General features: G+C 34.5%; 1 protein-coding gene across 3 annotated transcripts in view; it reads left to right on the top strand.

The window, feature by feature from the left end:
* Positions 1–18,956, top strand: part of LOC145268187 (uncharacterized) — a 141,164-nt gene that overhangs the window by 74,555 nt on the left and 47,653 nt on the right. For all 3 annotated transcript variants that reach the window (XM_080123420.1, XM_080123421.1, XM_080123422.1), the window contains exon 4: positions 6,221–6,386. In XM_080123420.1, coding sequence (XP_079979546.1) covers positions 6,221–6,386 — 166 coding nt within the window. The remainder of the gene's footprint in view (positions 1–6,220; positions 6,387–18,956) is intronic.

The following is an 18,956-nucleotide window of genomic DNA, read 5'->3' on the forward strand; positions in this document are numbered from 1 at the left end:
TAGGGGTGGGGGGGTCTAGGAAGTTCATTTCTGGTGTGGCTGCGGGCATAGGGATACATGGAGGGGAAGGGGAATATGTGATGGTGGGAGGAGGGGGTTACTTTAAAATTTGTGTATTACCTGTACCCGCGACCCGCTAGCTAACCCTCTCCAAACAATTAACAACAAAATAAAAACTAAAAATAAATAAACCGAATAATACATCTTACTAAATTATAAATGGCAATATAATAATAGGGCAGGTTAATTTGCAACTTTTTTCAGAAAATCAACGTGGCACTGGTGATGATAGTTGGGATTTGATGTGATAAGAAAATATACCAAAAATTAGATTCCCATTTTGAACAGAAAATTGAGCATTTAATTTTAAAAATTGTGTGAAAAAATGCTGAAAAATCCTTCATTTTCATAGCATTTTTCACAACACTGACTTTGAAATTTCACTATTTTTATAAAATATTCAATTAAAATTGATATATTTATATGAAATAGATTGAAAGAAAAATAAATACGAATTATAATTTTAATTACGAATCACAGCTAGCAAAATATCTCAACCTTTACTGCATTAATTAAACAAAAATTGTAAAAAAAAGCTAATTAGCAACTAAGTCTTTTAAATTTCACAATTCAAAAAGATATGTGGAGATGTATTACACAATATAACAACTTGATACAAGTTACAGAACCATGTATTTTAATTTTTTATTAGAGGCAATTATATAAACTGTTATAATAGAACTAAATTGTTCTGTATACTTTCTTTTCGAGGAAAATGAAGGTCTAATTTGCTAGCACGATGACTTTGTAATAATGTGTCTATGTCTTGCTTCCTGCCCATATAGAACTTTTTGAGAAAAATCAATCAAATTTGACCAGTGTGTGGCTGCAAAATTGATAGCAGTAATTTTTTTTTTTTTTTTTTTTTTTTTGAGTTGTTCAATATTTCTGGAAAAAAACAACACAAAAAAAGCAAAACAATTATTTGAAAACACTTATTTTTTTTATATTTTTGTGATGTAATATGAATAAAATTAACTATTGTTTGGGTAAATTAAGAAAACTAATAAAATTTAATGGATAACTATTTATTTACCTAATGGACAAAATCCTTTGAATGCCCTCTTCCCTCACATCCAATTCATCTGAGTTTATCATCGATATTATATTTTCCAGAAATAGTGCAAAAGCACCATATTTTGAACAGTTTAAAACAGTAATTTGGATTTCAGTTAACTGTTTTGTTCTCTGAATCATATTAAAATATACTGTTGTTGGTTAAAATAAATATTGTCGGTTTTGATCTCAAACCAACTAACTGCATACACTTGGATGATAAATTTGACCAAAATGTTTAATTTATCATAGTGTTTGAGGATGGACAACTCTAGTCCATAAGCACATTAATCTTGTGGCTTATGTTAGCCATCTTCCTTGATTCAAGGGCCCAATTTTCTAAGTTAATTTCTCCACAAGAAATGCCAAGAGCATACTCAAAAAGTAGCCTCTGGTCGTCACACTTAAATTATTTGTTTCTTCTGCTGTCAGATAATAATGATTGGTAGGGACACTATTTTTTTAGAATTCTACTTGAGACAAATCTTGATAATTATTGATACAAAGTTTCCCCAAATGACCAGTAAATGTTAGGCTTTTTGTTCCATCAATTAATTTAAAAATTGCTGTAAATGGCAGTTCTTCTAGTGGAACCTGAAAATTGAAAAATTTGCATGTATAGAGCTGTTACATGATAAGGGCTGTCCCCTTTTCATGTAAGTATAAAAATAGAGAGATTTAGTTAAAATGAAAATAAAATGAGAGAATACGGGAATCGAACTCTGGAGATAAGTTTTAAAGAACAATAGGTTTAAATGGAATGTCCAGTAAATTGTTAATTCTGATAAAATAAATAATAAATATAATTTTGGCTGGAATCTATTCATTGTAGAAAGAATGTTGGATAATAGAAAATGGGTTAAATGAATTAGATATGTAGGTTGAATTCCTTTGTGAAAACAACAAAGGAAGAATGTGAAATCAGAATGTTCGGAAACGTGCAGGTTGCGCATGTTGATGGCACGTGAATTGTGGTCACGTTGGCTGGACATGCATGGATTTCTCAATATAGGAAGTGAGAGTTAGTTAGTTAGAGGAGTTAGTGAGAAGTCAGAAGAAGGGAGGCAGAGAGTCAGAGTCAGACGATAGTCTGGGTCCAGACATGGGTTTCAATCGTCTAGAAGCGAGACGGTCACTTTTGAAACATTAGAATGTGAACCTTTGAATTCCTGAACGCAAAGCCACCAACCGGTTAAGTGGAAGAATAAATGCTCATCATGTGTTTTTATAACTGCCGTCTCCTGTGTCCATCATTACATGAAAAAGGTATTGTCTATTTATGTGTAAAAACCATTTGAAATTCATCATCTAAAAAATATGTGTTAGAAAGTATGTGTCTATTTATGTTATATAAACACTCCCGTTCATACGAACTGTCAAAGCATAAATGCCAACTTGTCAATCCATCGGCATAAATGCTAACCTATCGGTCTGTCTATCTAAATATGAAAACACCTTCTCAAAATGTATTTATATGCAATCTCTCTCATTTATAAACTCTCACTCTCTCTTTATATACACCTGTTAATGTCTCCATATCTCACAACATAATCACACACATGAACCTCAAAGATCTCTTTCTTCCATGAACACGCTTAAGACTCTAATCTCTCCTAAGACTGTCTATCACTCTAAGACTTTCTAATACAAACAAGAACACTAAATAAGAACTCACGTAACATATGCGCACAAGTGGTACCTTCATCTAATAATAACAACTTTATATAACAGAGCCAGATTACATAATAAATATCAATACATTATTTTATTTTCCACATAAAAGGAACATAATTGCAAGTGAATCTATAGAATTAATTTTACCTCCTTGTTAGGATGTCAAGTGCAAATTATGTGCCTTGTTTGACAATTTTCTGTCTTGCACTTTACTGCAAAGTCATCACATCTCAAGACAGAAAGTTTACAGCTACAAGAAGATGTATCAAACATTCTTTTCACTTTGATTGCTGCAAGAGATTTCCTGTCAATCTGTTTGGCCCTCTTATAGCAAAATATATTGACCTTCTGTCCTATATAATGTTACCTTAACAAGGGTATTTGTGGATTAACTGCTTGCCGAATACTAATTATTTCCTTGGCAATTAACTTAGAAATCTCACTATTTTTTAAGTGGGGATAACTGTTTTTGAGGAAATAACTAAACTAGATTACTTGTCGTGAATTTGGGGGTGCTGTTTCATCCAAATGACAAGGTGGACCAGCAAATTTTGTGAACCACGGGTTAAAAATAAACGTCATGCTTTTACTGACATTCTAATTTGAAAAGTAAAATAAATAAATGGATTATAACAGAAGGAAACTGTATTAGGCTATCTTCCAGTTCCATACGTAAAAAAATAAGTGCTAGTCATAAGAAATAATGAAAAACTTTGTAGAGTTGAATTAGATGTATTGAAGAGAGAGGACCAAACAAAATCAGAGGCATAGTAGTGTTTAGTTTAGACAGTTTTAGCAGACTTTAGCTCCTCCTTCAATAATATGAATTTATCCATAAAGAGATTCATTCTTGCTGTAGCTGTGCCATTTTAAACGAGTGTTTAGTGTTTAGAATTTGAAAAACCAGTGCTTGTGCATCTATGTTACTATGCTATTTTTAATAGTATTTTCAAGTTAAATTTAATTTTTATGAAATTTTTGTTTATTAAATTTTTAGGTGGAAGTACAATACAACCTCCTTCCCATATTAAGAATGACTTTCTAAATAACAAAGTTATTTTAGCACAATAACATAGATGCACAAATAATGAAAAACCTTTAAAGGAGTTTCCTTATTTACTCGTATCAATATTTGTGGGTTATCTTATTTTAAAACTATAATTTTAGAAGAAAAACACTGCTTAAAAACAATTACTCCCTAAAATAAAAGAAATTAAAATTTGACACTAATTTTCTGCAAAGTATTTTTTTAATAAGTAGAAAACTTGAAAAATTACGTAGTTATGTTTCGTAAAGAATGTGTAGAATAAAATTGTATGAACTATTTTTTTTGTTTCTTTTAATATAAAACTGGAGTATTACCATATTTTAATAAAAATTTCAATTAGAATTTGATGTGAAATATTAGGTTAGTGCAAAAATAATGTTTTTGACGTTCATTTGAACATCAAAAAATGCCATTATTTTTTGTACCAACCTAATAGAAACACAAATTAAAAAAGATAAAACAAATATGTTTAAATTCACTGCAGACACTTGAAATATAATAATATATATTCTAAACAAGTCTTTTTTCGTTTTTCCTTTCGAAATAATTAAATATAAATCGTAATGTTTTCAAATTGAATGATAAACAAACGTTAATTTTCAATATCAATAACGAGCGTGTTTTGCGACGGTGAAATTTAAAATGTTTCCGCCCCAAAAAAGTTTCTGAAATGAAAAATCGAACTTTTGTCGTTATTATTTAAAAAAACGTAATTTTGCTTTTACACAATATTTATTTTATTAATTCATTATCTTCACTCATTTTTATTAAAAATGTAGTTTAAAATATATTCTAAATAATTATTCCATTTTCTTAACAGTACGGATTGTTTTGATGATGGGACGTTCTTAAAAATTCACCGAAAAACTTTTAATCACATCAATTTTTCAACTTTTAAAGTCATTTCCTCAAGCAAAGATAATGATTTTGAGAAAAATATTTCTTGTAGGTCTTTTCTATGTCAAACCCCAATTATCATCACCATTGCCTCACCAGGGTTCCAAAATCGACCTGCCCTAATATAATAATCGCATTGAAATTTTGCAGAAGTAAGTAGTTATCGAGATATAAAAAGTTGTATTATGCATTGTATTCTTTGGCGGCCGTCTATATTACGCACGTGCGCCATAAACAAATCTATGTGCATAACAAAGGTGGCCGCCAAAGAATACAATGCATAAAACAACTTTTTATATCTCAATAACTACTTCTTTCTGCAAAATTTCAATGTGATTTCCGCATTCAGCATAGTTGAAAACTTGTAAAAGTCGTCATTTAAAAGAAAATTGTGGAGGTAGACCTAATCTAAAAAAATACCTAATATTTAAACAGAGTTATTACTTCGCTTTGTAATCATTTTAAACCCCCCGCCCCCGTCCCCCACGCCTCTAAAAACCCGAGCAATGCCGGGTACCCCCACTAGTCTTACATAAAGTGTATTCATACGTAGGGCAAGTTATGAACAGTACATAGGGCCCGAGCAAAGCCGGGCTGAAATATATATATAAAAAAAAATATATATATATATATATATATATATATATATATATATATATAAGAAGAATAGCATCATATATATATGCGTGTGCGTGTGTAGTTTGTTATTTTTCTTCTTTCTTTTCTTTTATTATTGATGCCTTATAATTGCTATTATTATTATTTTAAAGTAGTCTGAACTTTTGTATGTTTTTAGTTGGATTTTTTTTTTCTTGAACACCAGGTCAATTCTTTTGATTTTAGACATTCAAGTTGTACCATAATACTTTCACCATTCCTAACAGGCAAGCCTTTTGCAAAATTTGATAACAAATTGTCTTGTCAATTTGATTGTCATTTATGGTGACTTTTTGTTGTGGACCCAAGCACAATGGGAATGACCTTGACTTCTTTACATTTCAATAGTCTAACTAATTCCCATTTCAAATCTTGATTTATTTTTTCATGCTCTTTTTCTTGCACTCTGGTATTGAGAGGGCAGATTATGTCAATGATTGAGCAAATTCTTTGTTTTGGCTTAGAAAGATTATGTCAGGTTTGGAATATTCAAGTTTGTATATATATGTCCTAAAGAAGTTTGACATTGTTGTTTTCCTGTACTAATCTGGTTAATGCTCATACCACTTTTCATTTGCATATATTCCAGTATAGGACCTGAGCGACATTGTTGCATTTTCCATTTTTTTTATATTGATGTTCAGTTAGCATAAGGCATTGTGATCTTATTATTATCATTATTTGGTTTATGCTGTGAAACATGGATGTAGAGTTATACATGAGCTGATTGGCTTTTTTGTCTAAATTTCATGTTTTCTTTTTGTTTTTTGTAAGTGCACTCTGTAAAAGAAATCCTGTTTTCTTTAGCAAATTTTTCTATATTTTCAGAATATTGATGCTCCACCTGTTGAGAGAAAATGTTATCCGGCCATAAAGCACACAGATGGAGAGTGCATCCGTGTTAGAGATTGTGTTTTGCTTAGATCGGGACCTAGAAAAAATGATTTACCATTTACGGCTAAAGTAGTGGCCTTTTGGGAAAATTCTACTGATGGTAAATTATCTTCTGATCTTTTTCTTTTTCTACAGTTTCTTTTATATATGTTTACGAAATTTGATCAGTGTACATGTATGACATCAGAGAACTACAATGACTGATGATTTGGATTTTTCATAAACCTGTTCTTATCTTAGATGTGATTCTCCAAACGTTTTCGACCAATGTAACCTCTGACCTCTTTTGAATGCATTTCATCGAACATAGGAATCTACACAGAATTTCCAACGGAATCCATTGTTTGATCTACGACTGGCCATGATCGGGTAGAAGTTTTAAGTAATTTTTAATTGTATTTTTAATAGCATACACACTGAGGATCAAACCTCAATATATATATATATAGAGAGAGAGAGGAAGCCCAAGTTCATAAATATATTTCAACCTTCTCCAAACCTTCTAAAATGAGAAGAATAATATTGAAACCTGAGATGTCTTAGAGAGGTGTGGACTTAAAGCTAACGATAATGGTATTCTTCTTCTCTTGCACTGTGCAGTTTGGACTAGTTATGTGTAACACCTTCCACTAACAAAGAATTTATTCACAAAACAACAAGGATACACTCTAGGTCCAAATATGGGCACATTCTGGACTACATCATCACACAGAGATGTAATCTTCAAGATATGTGTGCAATTAGAGTTATGCGAGGTGTTGAGTGTTAACTACAAACTTTGTGCAATGATCAAGATGATAATCAGGAAGAAAGTTGGGTCAGTGATGTTTAAGTTCTGAAACCCATAGATGTCTCTAAGCTGAAAGTGTAGAAGTGAGAATCTAAATAACTTATTTAATGATATCATATTTGACGAAACATGGGAGAAATTCAAATCAAAAGTGTACATTACTGGAAATGAATGTTTGAGTCTTAAGGAAAACAAACACAGAGACTGGTTTGATGTAAGTGATGTTGTTATCTCCAATCTTCTTGAAGAGGAGAAGAGAGTTCACGATAAACTTGTAAATTCTTCAGACTTGCCCCCAGTAAAAATAGAGGACACTTTCAAGGGAGCAACAGGAAAACTGCAGTGAAAAGTTCATCAGATGAAAAATAAATGGCAGGCTGAAATGTCCTTGAAATGCAAAAGGACTTTGATCTTAAAGAGGCAAAAGCTTTCTACAGCAAAATCAAACAAACTTATGGACCACTATATTTCCTTTAAAATCTAAAGATGGCTTGGTTTTGATCAAAGATACAGATGGCATCATGGTACAATAGAAGGAGCACTTTACAGATATTTAATAATTCTTCTATTATAGATGAAGCAGTGATTTCAAGTTTGCCTCAATGCAATATTATTGAGGAAATGATGGTGAACCCTACTCTTGATGAAGTAAAGTGCATCATCAAGAAAATTAATACTGGAAAAGTACCAGGTTTTGATAGAATACCAGTAAGCTGCTGCTCTTTGACGGTGAAAACATTTCTAAAGCAATGCATAGACTAATTCTTGCCATGTTGCACAATAGTGATGTCACTTAAGATTAGATAGATGCAATAATGCTATTACTTTACAAAGGAAAAGGATAGAAGTCTGAATGTGGCGACTTTAGAGGGATCTGTAGCAGTCACAGAGAACTATTTTCTCTTGTGAATCAATGCCCCCATCTGAGTTCTCCGGCCACAGGGCGCATTAATTCATCTGCTCCCTAACAAGTCTTAGGGAATATCAGTCAGTCAGAGCCAAACTTCCAACCTAGCAACACCTATTCTCTCTCTCCCCTGTCCACCAGACATCCCGCTATAGCATTGGTTGTCTCGATTAGAGACAACTGCTATCCAGCTGGGAACGACACATTACTGACTGACTGATGACGACCTTAAAAGAAACTTCTTTTCTTTCTTCCCTTTTAGCAACCTGACCTGCCAGTTCTTGCTAAAAAAAAAATACTCTTCATTATCAAATGTTAAAAAGAAGCTTGTTATTTCTTTTGTGCCTTGTTCTTTACTATAATTTATTAGGAAGGTAAAACAATTACCTCTCCTAAAGATCACACTGCTTGAAGCAACTGTTTATGTATATTTATCCCTACATTATTTCTGAAAGCCAGACTGGGTTCAGAAATGGCTGTGAGACAATTTGCATGATTTTTTCTGGTCGTCAATTAATGGAAAAATGCAAAGAGCGACAGGTATCATTATACCAAGTTTTTGATTACGTGACTAAAGCTTTTGACATCAACAATGTGTTATATATAGTTTTCATTATTATTATTATGTAACAAATGTAATCTGGATTATTCTGCGCAAACTTGGATGTCCTCTCCATTTTGTGGAAATGTTGAAGAAGTTGCATCAGCACATGAAGGCCTGAGTGAACATTAATGGCATAATGCCTGAATCAATACCAATAGCCAATGGAGTCCAGCAGGGTGGCATATCAGCACCCACGCTTTTTTTCAATTTCATTTGCCACAATGCTCGTTGATGCTTTTACAGTTGGAGCATCCTTGCATTTTTGAGCTTCTGGAAGGTTGTTCAATTTTTTACATTTGAAAATTCAAAAACTTTCCACGCTATCATCCGTGATTTGTTGTTTGCAGATGACGAAGATCTTATTGCACACAGGAAACGACATGCAGTTTACTAGGGATAAATTCTCAAATGCTTGCAAAGCTTTCAGTCTTCACATTAGCTAGAGAAAAACTGTTGTTATGTATTCACCTAACCAGTGTGCTATATATGAAACCAATTATTCTGGTTAACAAGAGGAGATTGGAAGTTATTGCTACCTTTAAAATATCTTGGGAGTTTGCTGAGCAGAGGTGGAACGTTAGATGCTGAAATAACTAAGGATAGCCCAGGCTAATTTTGTTTTTGGTAGGCTTGAAAAATGTGTCTGGTTGGATAGAAGAATCAGTGTGAAGACAAAGATTAGTGTGTAGGAATCGCGTGTCCTGACTTGTCTACTGTATGCATCGGAAACCAGGATTACATATCAAAACTCTGGAAAGGTTTCATGAAAAGTACATCCGTAAAATATTAAGCAGCAGTTGGAAATCCTTTACTCCTGATACTGTCGTCCTTGAACAATCAAACAACTGTAACATATAAATAAGGATCATCAAAAATCAAATGCGTTAAACTGGGCACTTAGTGAGGATGAGAGACAGTAGGATACTGCTTTATGACGAGCTTTCCATAGAAAAGACAGCACAGAATAAACCTACAAAAAGGTTTAAGGATTTACTGGGGAATAACCTTAAGCTGATATCAATAACTGGGAAATTAAAACTGTGGATCAAAATAATTGGAGAAAATTAATCATTATATTTAACTTAAGCCAGACGTTCATTTCTGTGCTTGCAAGAATTCATTCACTTAACTATCCATTTCTGCAAGTCAACTTTTTGATTAACATCGATAAATTTGAACGCTTTACACTTCCTGTCGCGTCATAGCATAGCGGTAAGATGTCAGGTTTTCTTTCAATTTCTTTTCTGTATTCGTACCATGTGTTCGAGCCTACTACTTACCCCCCCCCCCAACAAACACTCAGGCAACGTATATGTGAGATATCTTCTGGAGCGGTAGAAGTATCCCACCATTTTCCCAGCGGCCCGGGCAACAGACTTGATACACATGTTCCATTTCAGATCAGGAGTAAAGATCAAACCCAGGAGCTTGTCAAAACATGAAGCCTCCCCAAGACGAGAGCCATCCATTTCAATTGATGCTAGATGAGGAACAGAGCGTTGATGATGTAAAGTTAGGAGCTTGGTTTTAGAGGCATTAAAAGTAACCGGCCTTCTCTTCCCCCACTGAACCACGCACTCAAGATCAAAGGAGAGGGAATCAGAGAGAGCTTTGTCATTTACGGCCTTTGATATGTTGCCATAGATGGTCCTGTCATCAGTATAGATGTCAACAATGATTTAAGTATGTGTTTTGGTTGATGTAGATCAGGAAGAGAGTTGGGCCCAGGATGGACCCCTGAGGGACTCCAGCATTAATACTGTGGGCCTCTGATTTCTGCCCATCAACCACTACTCTTATGAGCCTATCAGAGAGAAATGATTTAATTATTGAGAAAACATTTCCAGTTATACCGTAGCTGTAAATCTTGTGAAGTAGACCCTTATGCCAAACCTTATCGAAGGCCTTTGATATGTCAAGAGCAATTGCCCTAGAAAGGAAGCCTTTGTCGAGAGATTCACTAATCCTATGGGATATAACTGTTAGCACATCAGCTGTAGATCTAGCAGAACGGAAACCATATTGCATGTCACTAAGGAGGTTATTTCTGCTGGTTGACTACTTCTTTATTTAATATAGATTCAAGTAACTTACTCATGACACGCAAGAGACTTATTGGTCTGTACTGAGAGAGAGATGACTTATCACCTGAATTCTTAAATACAGGGCATACTGATGAGGTTTTCCAGGGTGTTGGAAAGCATTTCTCCTTAAGGCAACACTTAAACAGTTTTGTAAGTATGGGGGCAAGTTCTGGTCGAAGCTTTTTCAACACTATAATTGGAATGCCGTCTGGGCCAGTTGCTTTACTGGAATCAAGGTTCTTGATTAGTTTGGCGACCTCATGTACAGATATTTCTATGTTGCATAGCGTGTTGTCTGTTGTAGGAGGAAATACGGGGAGTTGATGACCTTTGTTGCAGAGGGTAGAGTTAGCTGCAAAGTTTTTGGCAAATAGTTTGGCCTTGTCTGATGCTGATGAGATGACCTCAGGTCCATTGATGATTGTTGGGATAGAACTGTTCAGGATCCTGTTTGCTATTTGCCAAAGCTGGTGGGAACCAAGCCGCTGCTCAGCTACTTTGGATTTGACGGACTGAGCATATAGCTCTCTTGCATTTTTTATTACTCTTTTACAGTCGTTGCTGGCAGTCCTGAAAACAGCTTTAGTCTCAGTACATCTATTACATTGGTAGCTATGGGAAAAGTGATTTCTGTGCACAATGGCAGCAGCACATTCTGGGGAGAATCATGGCTGGCTGTTAGGTTTTTGTCGGAATTTTTTGGATGGTATGAATTGGTCTATGCGTACAATTAACCATTCGGTCAGGTCTGATACTATAGAGGATAAATCCTTTTTAAACATGGAATGCAGAGGAGATCAGATATTAATGTAGGGAAGCTATCCCAGTCAGCCATAGAGTATCGATATACAGTACGGTGGAGAGGTACATCTGAAAACTTATTGTATTTCATTTTTATCTTAACTGATACAACTGTGTGATCGGAGGATCCCAGGGGAGATAGAACGGAACATGAACATAGCTCAGGGGAAGTTGTGAGAAAAAGGTCTAGAAGGCTTGCATATTGACCAGTAGTATCGTGAACAATCTGAGTGAGGTCATAGGCAATGGCAAAATCATGACAGAACCTCCCCTCATCATCTGTCTTATTTGAGTGGGTCAGCCATTCCACATTATGGACATTGAAGTCACCGCAAATGTGAATGTTAGCCGAAGGATGAGCAGACAGGATGAGGTCAATTTTCTCAGATATACTCTGTAACCCCGCTGTTGTAGGGGCGAAAAAGGGCAAATATGAATGCGGTGGTGTAAGCAAGTGCAACCGGGAAGCACATATAAGGTAAATTAGAGTCTTCTCTGGAGATATCTCTACCACATGGGAAGCCATCTTTAATGTAGGCACATATTCCATGTCCATGGCGATCTTGGGCGTCAGATTTAGATGATAAGTTTATTGAATAACAATTTTAAATAGAACACTTAAAACAATGGTCTTGCTAAAAATATTAACTAGCATATCGCTATTTAGTAAAATCGATTTTCCTTAATGCAATATGCAAATGAGGTGGCCTCTTAATTGTATATTTTGCAAGAATCATACAATATATATATATATATATAGAGAGAGAGAGAGAGAGAGAGAGAGAGAGAGAAATAAATGAATGTGTAAAATAGCGGACCTTAATCAAATTGTGAACATACAAACAAACAGACAGAAATATGAATTTTATATATATATATATATATACACACCCACACACAATTATCCACTGACACATGTTTTGTTGTCTACAACTCATTAGAGTGGCTGAATCTAGAATCTAAGATCGTTTTAGAGTCCACAAATGCTCTTTTAATAATCCAAACCACCCGAACAAAACCTCTTTAACTACCATCTACTTAAGTCTGGTTCAAAATAATCTCACACCCACCACAAAATGGGAAATTCTCAATAAATCCTATACTTGTAAATCTCTATATTCCACTTGGCTTTTTTGTCTCATAAAAAAAAATTTTTATTACTAATTTTAGAGATAGAGAAAAATTATTAAATATTAAAAATGAATCGTCGATTGTTTGCAGGCATCATAAATCATACCTTCTCAGCAACTTCACTATTTCTCTCAAGCAGATTATCTTAATTCTAAACTTTAATCCATAATTATAATCATATACTTACCTTACTCCGGTTTTCTCAAATAAAATCACCTAACCTATGTTAATTAAAACTCTAAATTGTTCCGAAAACTAAGTAAAAAAAAAAAACTCCATCTTTTTATAGTCCTCCCCCTCCCTAAACTTGACTCTAACTCTATTACTACCCAATAAATTTATAAAGATTTCTCTTTCATTGTATTATTCTTGATAATTATAAATCTTTTACTTTATATTTATGAAGCTATAATTGGTTCCTCCTATTACTTTATATAAAACTAGCGGGGGTACCCGGCGTTGTCCGGGTGTTTTGAGGTGTGTGTGGTAAAAAAAGTTTTCGTAAGTAGGTAGGATCGAACCCGAAGCCCTGAAGCAAAATTGGAAAATAAAATGTGAATAAAACATGACACGTTAACTGCTCGGCCAGTAATAATGAGTTACTGAAAGATGTTTGAATTTATTTAAGTAAGAAGAGAATTGATAGGTGCCCACACTTAATGACAGCAAGTGGAAGTCGTAGAGTTAACATTTTGTGCGAGCGTGATGACGACGTAATCAATAGCTATTCAGTAGTTAACATTTTCTGCGGGACAGTTTTTAATGAGGTCAATAACCTGGTTTGTTTGTTTTTACCCAACTTTGGAGAAAACCAGCTTCTCCGTTTATTAGGGGAGAGGCTCGAAATGAAAGCAACCGTCTGATATGACGGTGATAAGCCGACATTTACCAAACGTTACATCGTTTTCTGAAGACCATTGACCGTGGGCCAGGGATTCGAATTGAGTTTTGTTTTTTTATACCGAAAAATGAAAGCAACACGCGGTGATCTGAAAATGTTGAATATTTAACGTTTCAAAGTTGGGCAAATCAAATAGACAGGCGATCCCCGTTGTTAACTCATAGATATTATCATTTAGACAGCATATAAAAAGTTTTAGCAATGAGCGACCCCCCAACCCAAGAACCCACCGGAAAAAAAGCCTTTAGCGGACATACACAAAAAGCAAACATATATACACACATTTTCACTTTTATATATATAGACTAGTGGGGGGTAACCGGCGTTGCCCAGGTCTTTGGAGTTGTGTGTGTGTTAAAAAAAAGTTGTAAAAGAAAAAAAAAATTGAACCCCGAAGTCTTGATGCAAAGGTGGAAATGAAAGGGGGAAAATGCCAGGCACCTAACCATCTCGGCCACAAGGGGAGAGGAATTGATAAACGTGTTAAGTTAAGGGTTAAAAAGTGAGTCAAGTCAAAGTGCAGGGGCGTTTTGGCTTCCCCAAGATGATGGTGGGAGAGAAACCAGTTCCCCATTTAAAAGGGATTGTCCAATTTGAATAGCAATTGTCTGATATAAGGAGAAACTCTGCGTTGATCAAAGCTGATTGCTTTTGGACGTTCTGGCGATCGCGACTGGAACGATGACACCAGCTCTGTAGTTTCACTTTTATTATACGAAAAAGCCGAATTCACATGCGCCGATCCAAAAATGTAGAATATTTAGCTTTCCAAAGTCAGACAAATTAAATAGACAAGCGACCCCCTTGTTAACTTGTAGATATTATGATTTCGACATGATATGAAAAGTTTTAAGAATGAGCAACGGCCTCGAGAACCCGCCGGAAAAAAAACTTTTACAGACATACAAAAAAAGCGAACATACATACACACACACACACATTTTCGCTTTTATATATATAGATGGCTTTTGTATTAATTTTATGGATATATCTTAAATAGGACGCATCTTGACTTGATCAGCCCCCTACCACCGCCATTGCCGGCGAGTTTTGTAGACACTTTGACCCATTATGACTTTGGTGACTTTTGCTAGCCGTCACTTGTTTTCCCTTTCAGTGTTTTTTATGACACGCAGAAACTATACACTGCTGTTATTTTATCTTTTCTATCTTCTCTTCTTATTTTGTCGTATTTTCCCATTTTTTTTTTTTCTCTTTTTTTAGTTTATCCCTTTTAACACACAACTTCTTGACATTCTCAATCTACTTTCTTTCCTTCTCTTTTAATTCTAATTTCTGATTTTATTTTATATAATATGCTTTTTCTCCATCCCATCCTTTCTCCTCCTTTCTTTCTCTCTTTCTCCTCCCCCTCTCTCCTCTCTATCCATTACTCCAACTCTTGGTTTCTAATATCCATATGTAATCAAAAATGTTTTCCTTACAATTTATTTGGCTTAAATTGTCTAATGATGTAAGCAGGATAATTTATTTATCCCATCTATAGAAACAATCTTGTAATGATTTAAGCAAATACTCCCGAGGTTGAAATAATAAAAACATATATATATATATATATATATATATATATATATTCCCTCAAAACCTCTGACCTTGACGGAGGAGAAACTAGAACTTGCCGGTACAGTTTCAAATGATTAAAAATAATAGCATGGGGAGGCTTGATTCCAAATATTTCTCATATATTATATCTCCTCTCTTTGGTTTTTATACATAAAGTAAATTTCATAGTGTATAAAGATTATTTGATACTGGAGATATTCATAATCTTACCCTTGCTGTTATTTCATATCATTTGAAACCATAGCAAGCTTTAGTATCCCCTCCATCAAGGCCAGAGGTTTTGAGGAAATATCAGATATTTTGTAATTCATATGCAAAACTAGGAAACAAATGACTATGATTGGTAAAGGTGCAGTATCTTTCCACCCACAAATTATCCTATTGGGGCTGAAAACGAAAATAACAGTTAAAATCCCAGGAAACAAGTAGTTTTTAAGATATGAAAAAATTATAGTTTTAAAAAGTGAAGGATCGCTTATCTATAGTAATTTAACGTAGAATGAACACCCACTTTATAGCCACCTTTTTTGTTATTCTATTATTCTTTTTAGGGGTGGTGTTTATTTGATAATTGTGGCCTGGTAGATCAACATAAAACCTACCTTAAAAAATTTGTTTTAATAGGTTTTCAAGTGTGCTGAAAATGAATATTGCATTTAAATTTTTCGCAAATAAGTATTTTTGTGTATTAAGCAATGTAATTCTTTGTTATAAGTGGTGGCCATTGTTGTACGTGCATAATACCTGTAAAAATACTTATTTGTGGGAAATTTAAATGCGATATTCGTTTTCAGTTTACCAGAAAACCTATAGAAAACAAGTTTTTTTTTAGGTAGGTTTTGTGTTGGTCTACTAGGCCAGACTAAACACCACCCTAAAAAAATAACAGACCCCCCACCAACACCACCACCACCAGAAAAAAGGGGTGACCATAAAGCGGGTGCTCATTTTACATTGAATTAATATTGAAAAGTGTTCCCCACTTTTTGAAACAATAATGTGCGATCTTAAGGGCAAATGTCACATACAAGAAACTACATAAAAATTTGCAGGCTTTTTGAAGATTATAATACTTACTTTTTTTTTTTTTTTTAATTCATTTTCAGCCCAAACAAGGCAAAGTGCCACTATCGGGAACATAAGTTGCAGGGGTATTATGAAGGGAGATGAGTAGCAAGATGTCTGTTCACATTACACTTGAACTTCTGCATTTCAGTACAGTTGGGAAAGCAGAATCCTGGAAGGAAGTTCCAAAGTCTTGCAGTTCTGAGGAAGGAACTATTGGAGTAGAAGGCTTTCTTACATCTAGGGATCTCTACTGTGTAGGGGGTGGGATTTAGCTGCTTGTCGGGTTTGGCAGGGGTATTTACATTGAGGGGGTACAAGTGCTTGTAGTTCGTTAGAGCATTCACCATTAAAATACTTGTAGAACAGGCAGAGGGATGCCACATTTTGTCGATGGGACAGAGGCTGAAGCCTAGATGACAGTTCAGGATCTATCAGGTCTTTTGAACCCTGTCCAGGAGTGAGAGACAAGTAGCAGATGGACCAGCCCAAATGTGACAACAATACTCTATACATGGGCAAATGGGGGTACAGAATATTTTCAGACGTAGGTAGTTTTCTAGCACAGTAGAGAGATCCCACCTTCTTTGCAGCAACATAGGCAATGATCTCAATGTATCTATTCCAGTTCATGTTCCCTGTGAACGTTAGGCCGAGGAGTTTAAAGGAGTATTTTCAGGTAATGTGTTTTGGGCCATTGCTACTGGTGGTAGGTTCCTTGTAATTATTGAAGGAAACAACCTTACCCCATTGCAGCACACATTTAAGGTCAGAGGAGAGAGAATCAGAAAACTTCTGATCTTTGTTGGCTTTTGTAGTGTTGCCATAGATGGTAGTATTGTCTGCATAGATGTCGACAAATGATTGAAGAATATAGTTTGTGAGGTCCTTGATAAAGATAAGGAACACAGCTGGTTCCAATATGGACCTTTGGGGCATGTCAGCATTAATACTGTGACCTACGTATTTCTGCCCATTAAGGACCACTTTAATATACCTATCAGAGTGAAAGGATTTTATGCTTGAGAGGACATTTCCATCTATTCCATAGCTACAGATTTTATGAAGTAAACCTTTGTGTCAGACCCTATCAAATGCCTTAGATATGCTAAGAGCTACCACTCTAAAAATGAAACCTTCATCAATAAATTCACTGATTCTGTGTGATATCACAATTAACACATCAGCTGTTGATCTCTCAGAGTAGACACCATATTGCATGTCACTGAAAAAGTTGCTTTTGTTGAGATGATTGACAAGTTCTCCATTTATCATAAAGTTGCATTAGCAAACTGTCTTTTCATGTTATGAATTAAGCAGTAATATTTCAATATTTGAAAATTGATTTTTTTCTGTTATAAGTGAAAATATAACAAACAAACAAATAAGGAAAAAACAAAACATTATTTTGATAGAGCTTTATATATAGAGTGAAATTGGTCCATATAGTAGCCCTTAGACAAAAATGATGGTTTCAATTTCTGACTCAAAACTTTGGCTGTGATGTGTCGATGTTTTGATTCAAAACCATATAAGTTTGTGATGCTTCCGTTGTTAACTTGACCGCTCTGAGAATGTGATGGCAAATCTGGCAAGTCAAGCTTGTTCCCATTAAATAATGTTTCTCAAAGTTCAGAATCAGAAAAATCTTCCGTCATTGGTGGTTCAAAAATACCACACAATGTCAAATCTATTGTGTCCAATGAGTCGCATTAAAATCAATATTTGGTATTCTTTTTAATTGTTTCTTGGTTGACTCCCCGCTCCTGAAAGAATATAAAAATTAATTGAATATTAAAAAAATTCAATGTGTACTGCTTTAATAATTATGGTGAAATTAGATAAAATCTTATAAATAAATGTTTGTATAAGTTGGAATAAATAATTGAGTCATTGATATATGAATAAATGTTTACTTTCCTAATGGCCAAAATTCTTTTTAAAGCTTCTTTTATTTCTTCAACTTCCTCAGATTTGACCATTGAATATAGGTTTTCAGGCAGTAAACAAAATGCATTACCTTGTATGTTTTTTAGTGTGATCTGCTGAATTTCATGAGGTTGCTCCTTAATTCTCTAGATCATATTTAAAATATGCAATTGCTGATTGTGGAATTTATTATTTTTTTAAATTTCAAACTAACAAATGCCATACACATTTACAATAAAATTTATTAACCTCTGGAGTTTTGTTGTGAGCCTTTGAGGGTATGCAACACGAGTCCATAAACACATGAGCCTGATGGCTAAAGTTAGCCATCTTGCCTGGTTTAAAGGACCAATTTTCTACGAAGCATATCTAAAGTCAAGCTGACCTCTAGAAATACTGTGTATCCATACAGTAATCTTTAGTTGCAACTGAGGTCATTTATTTCATCAATTTTAAAAATTGAATCCAGACGACTGCTAATAGTGGAAAATGATATTTGGGGTAAATCATGACAACCATTTGAGCATGATTTCCCCAGGGCCCGCTGAATGTTGTAGGGCTTTTTGTGCAAACATCCATGTTTTTAAAAAGAGCTCTGAAAGGTAGTTCATTATGGTGCAAAGAGCAACCAATGGTATGAAGATTTAAAAAAATAATTTCTCTAAAATTGCCACCATTACACCTTCACAACCTGTGTTTGCATTAGTGTTGTCAACAAGGATAGCCTTGATAGTGGTTTCGCCGTTGAATTCATGCAAAACATCCATCACTTGCTCTGCATGAACAACACCTGTTGCACCATTGTTAAGAAAAACTCTGTGTGTCAGATATTTACTTTCATATGTTGTCTCTATTGTAAAATTTAAATGGTGTT

Source organism: Euprymna scolopes, chromosome 43 (genome assembly GCF_053919585.1).
Source record: "Euprymna scolopes isolate OS-2025 chromosome 43, ASM5391958v1, whole genome shotgun sequence".
Taxonomy (NCBI): Eukaryota; Metazoa; Mollusca; class Cephalopoda; order Sepiida; family Sepiolidae; genus Euprymna; species Euprymna scolopes.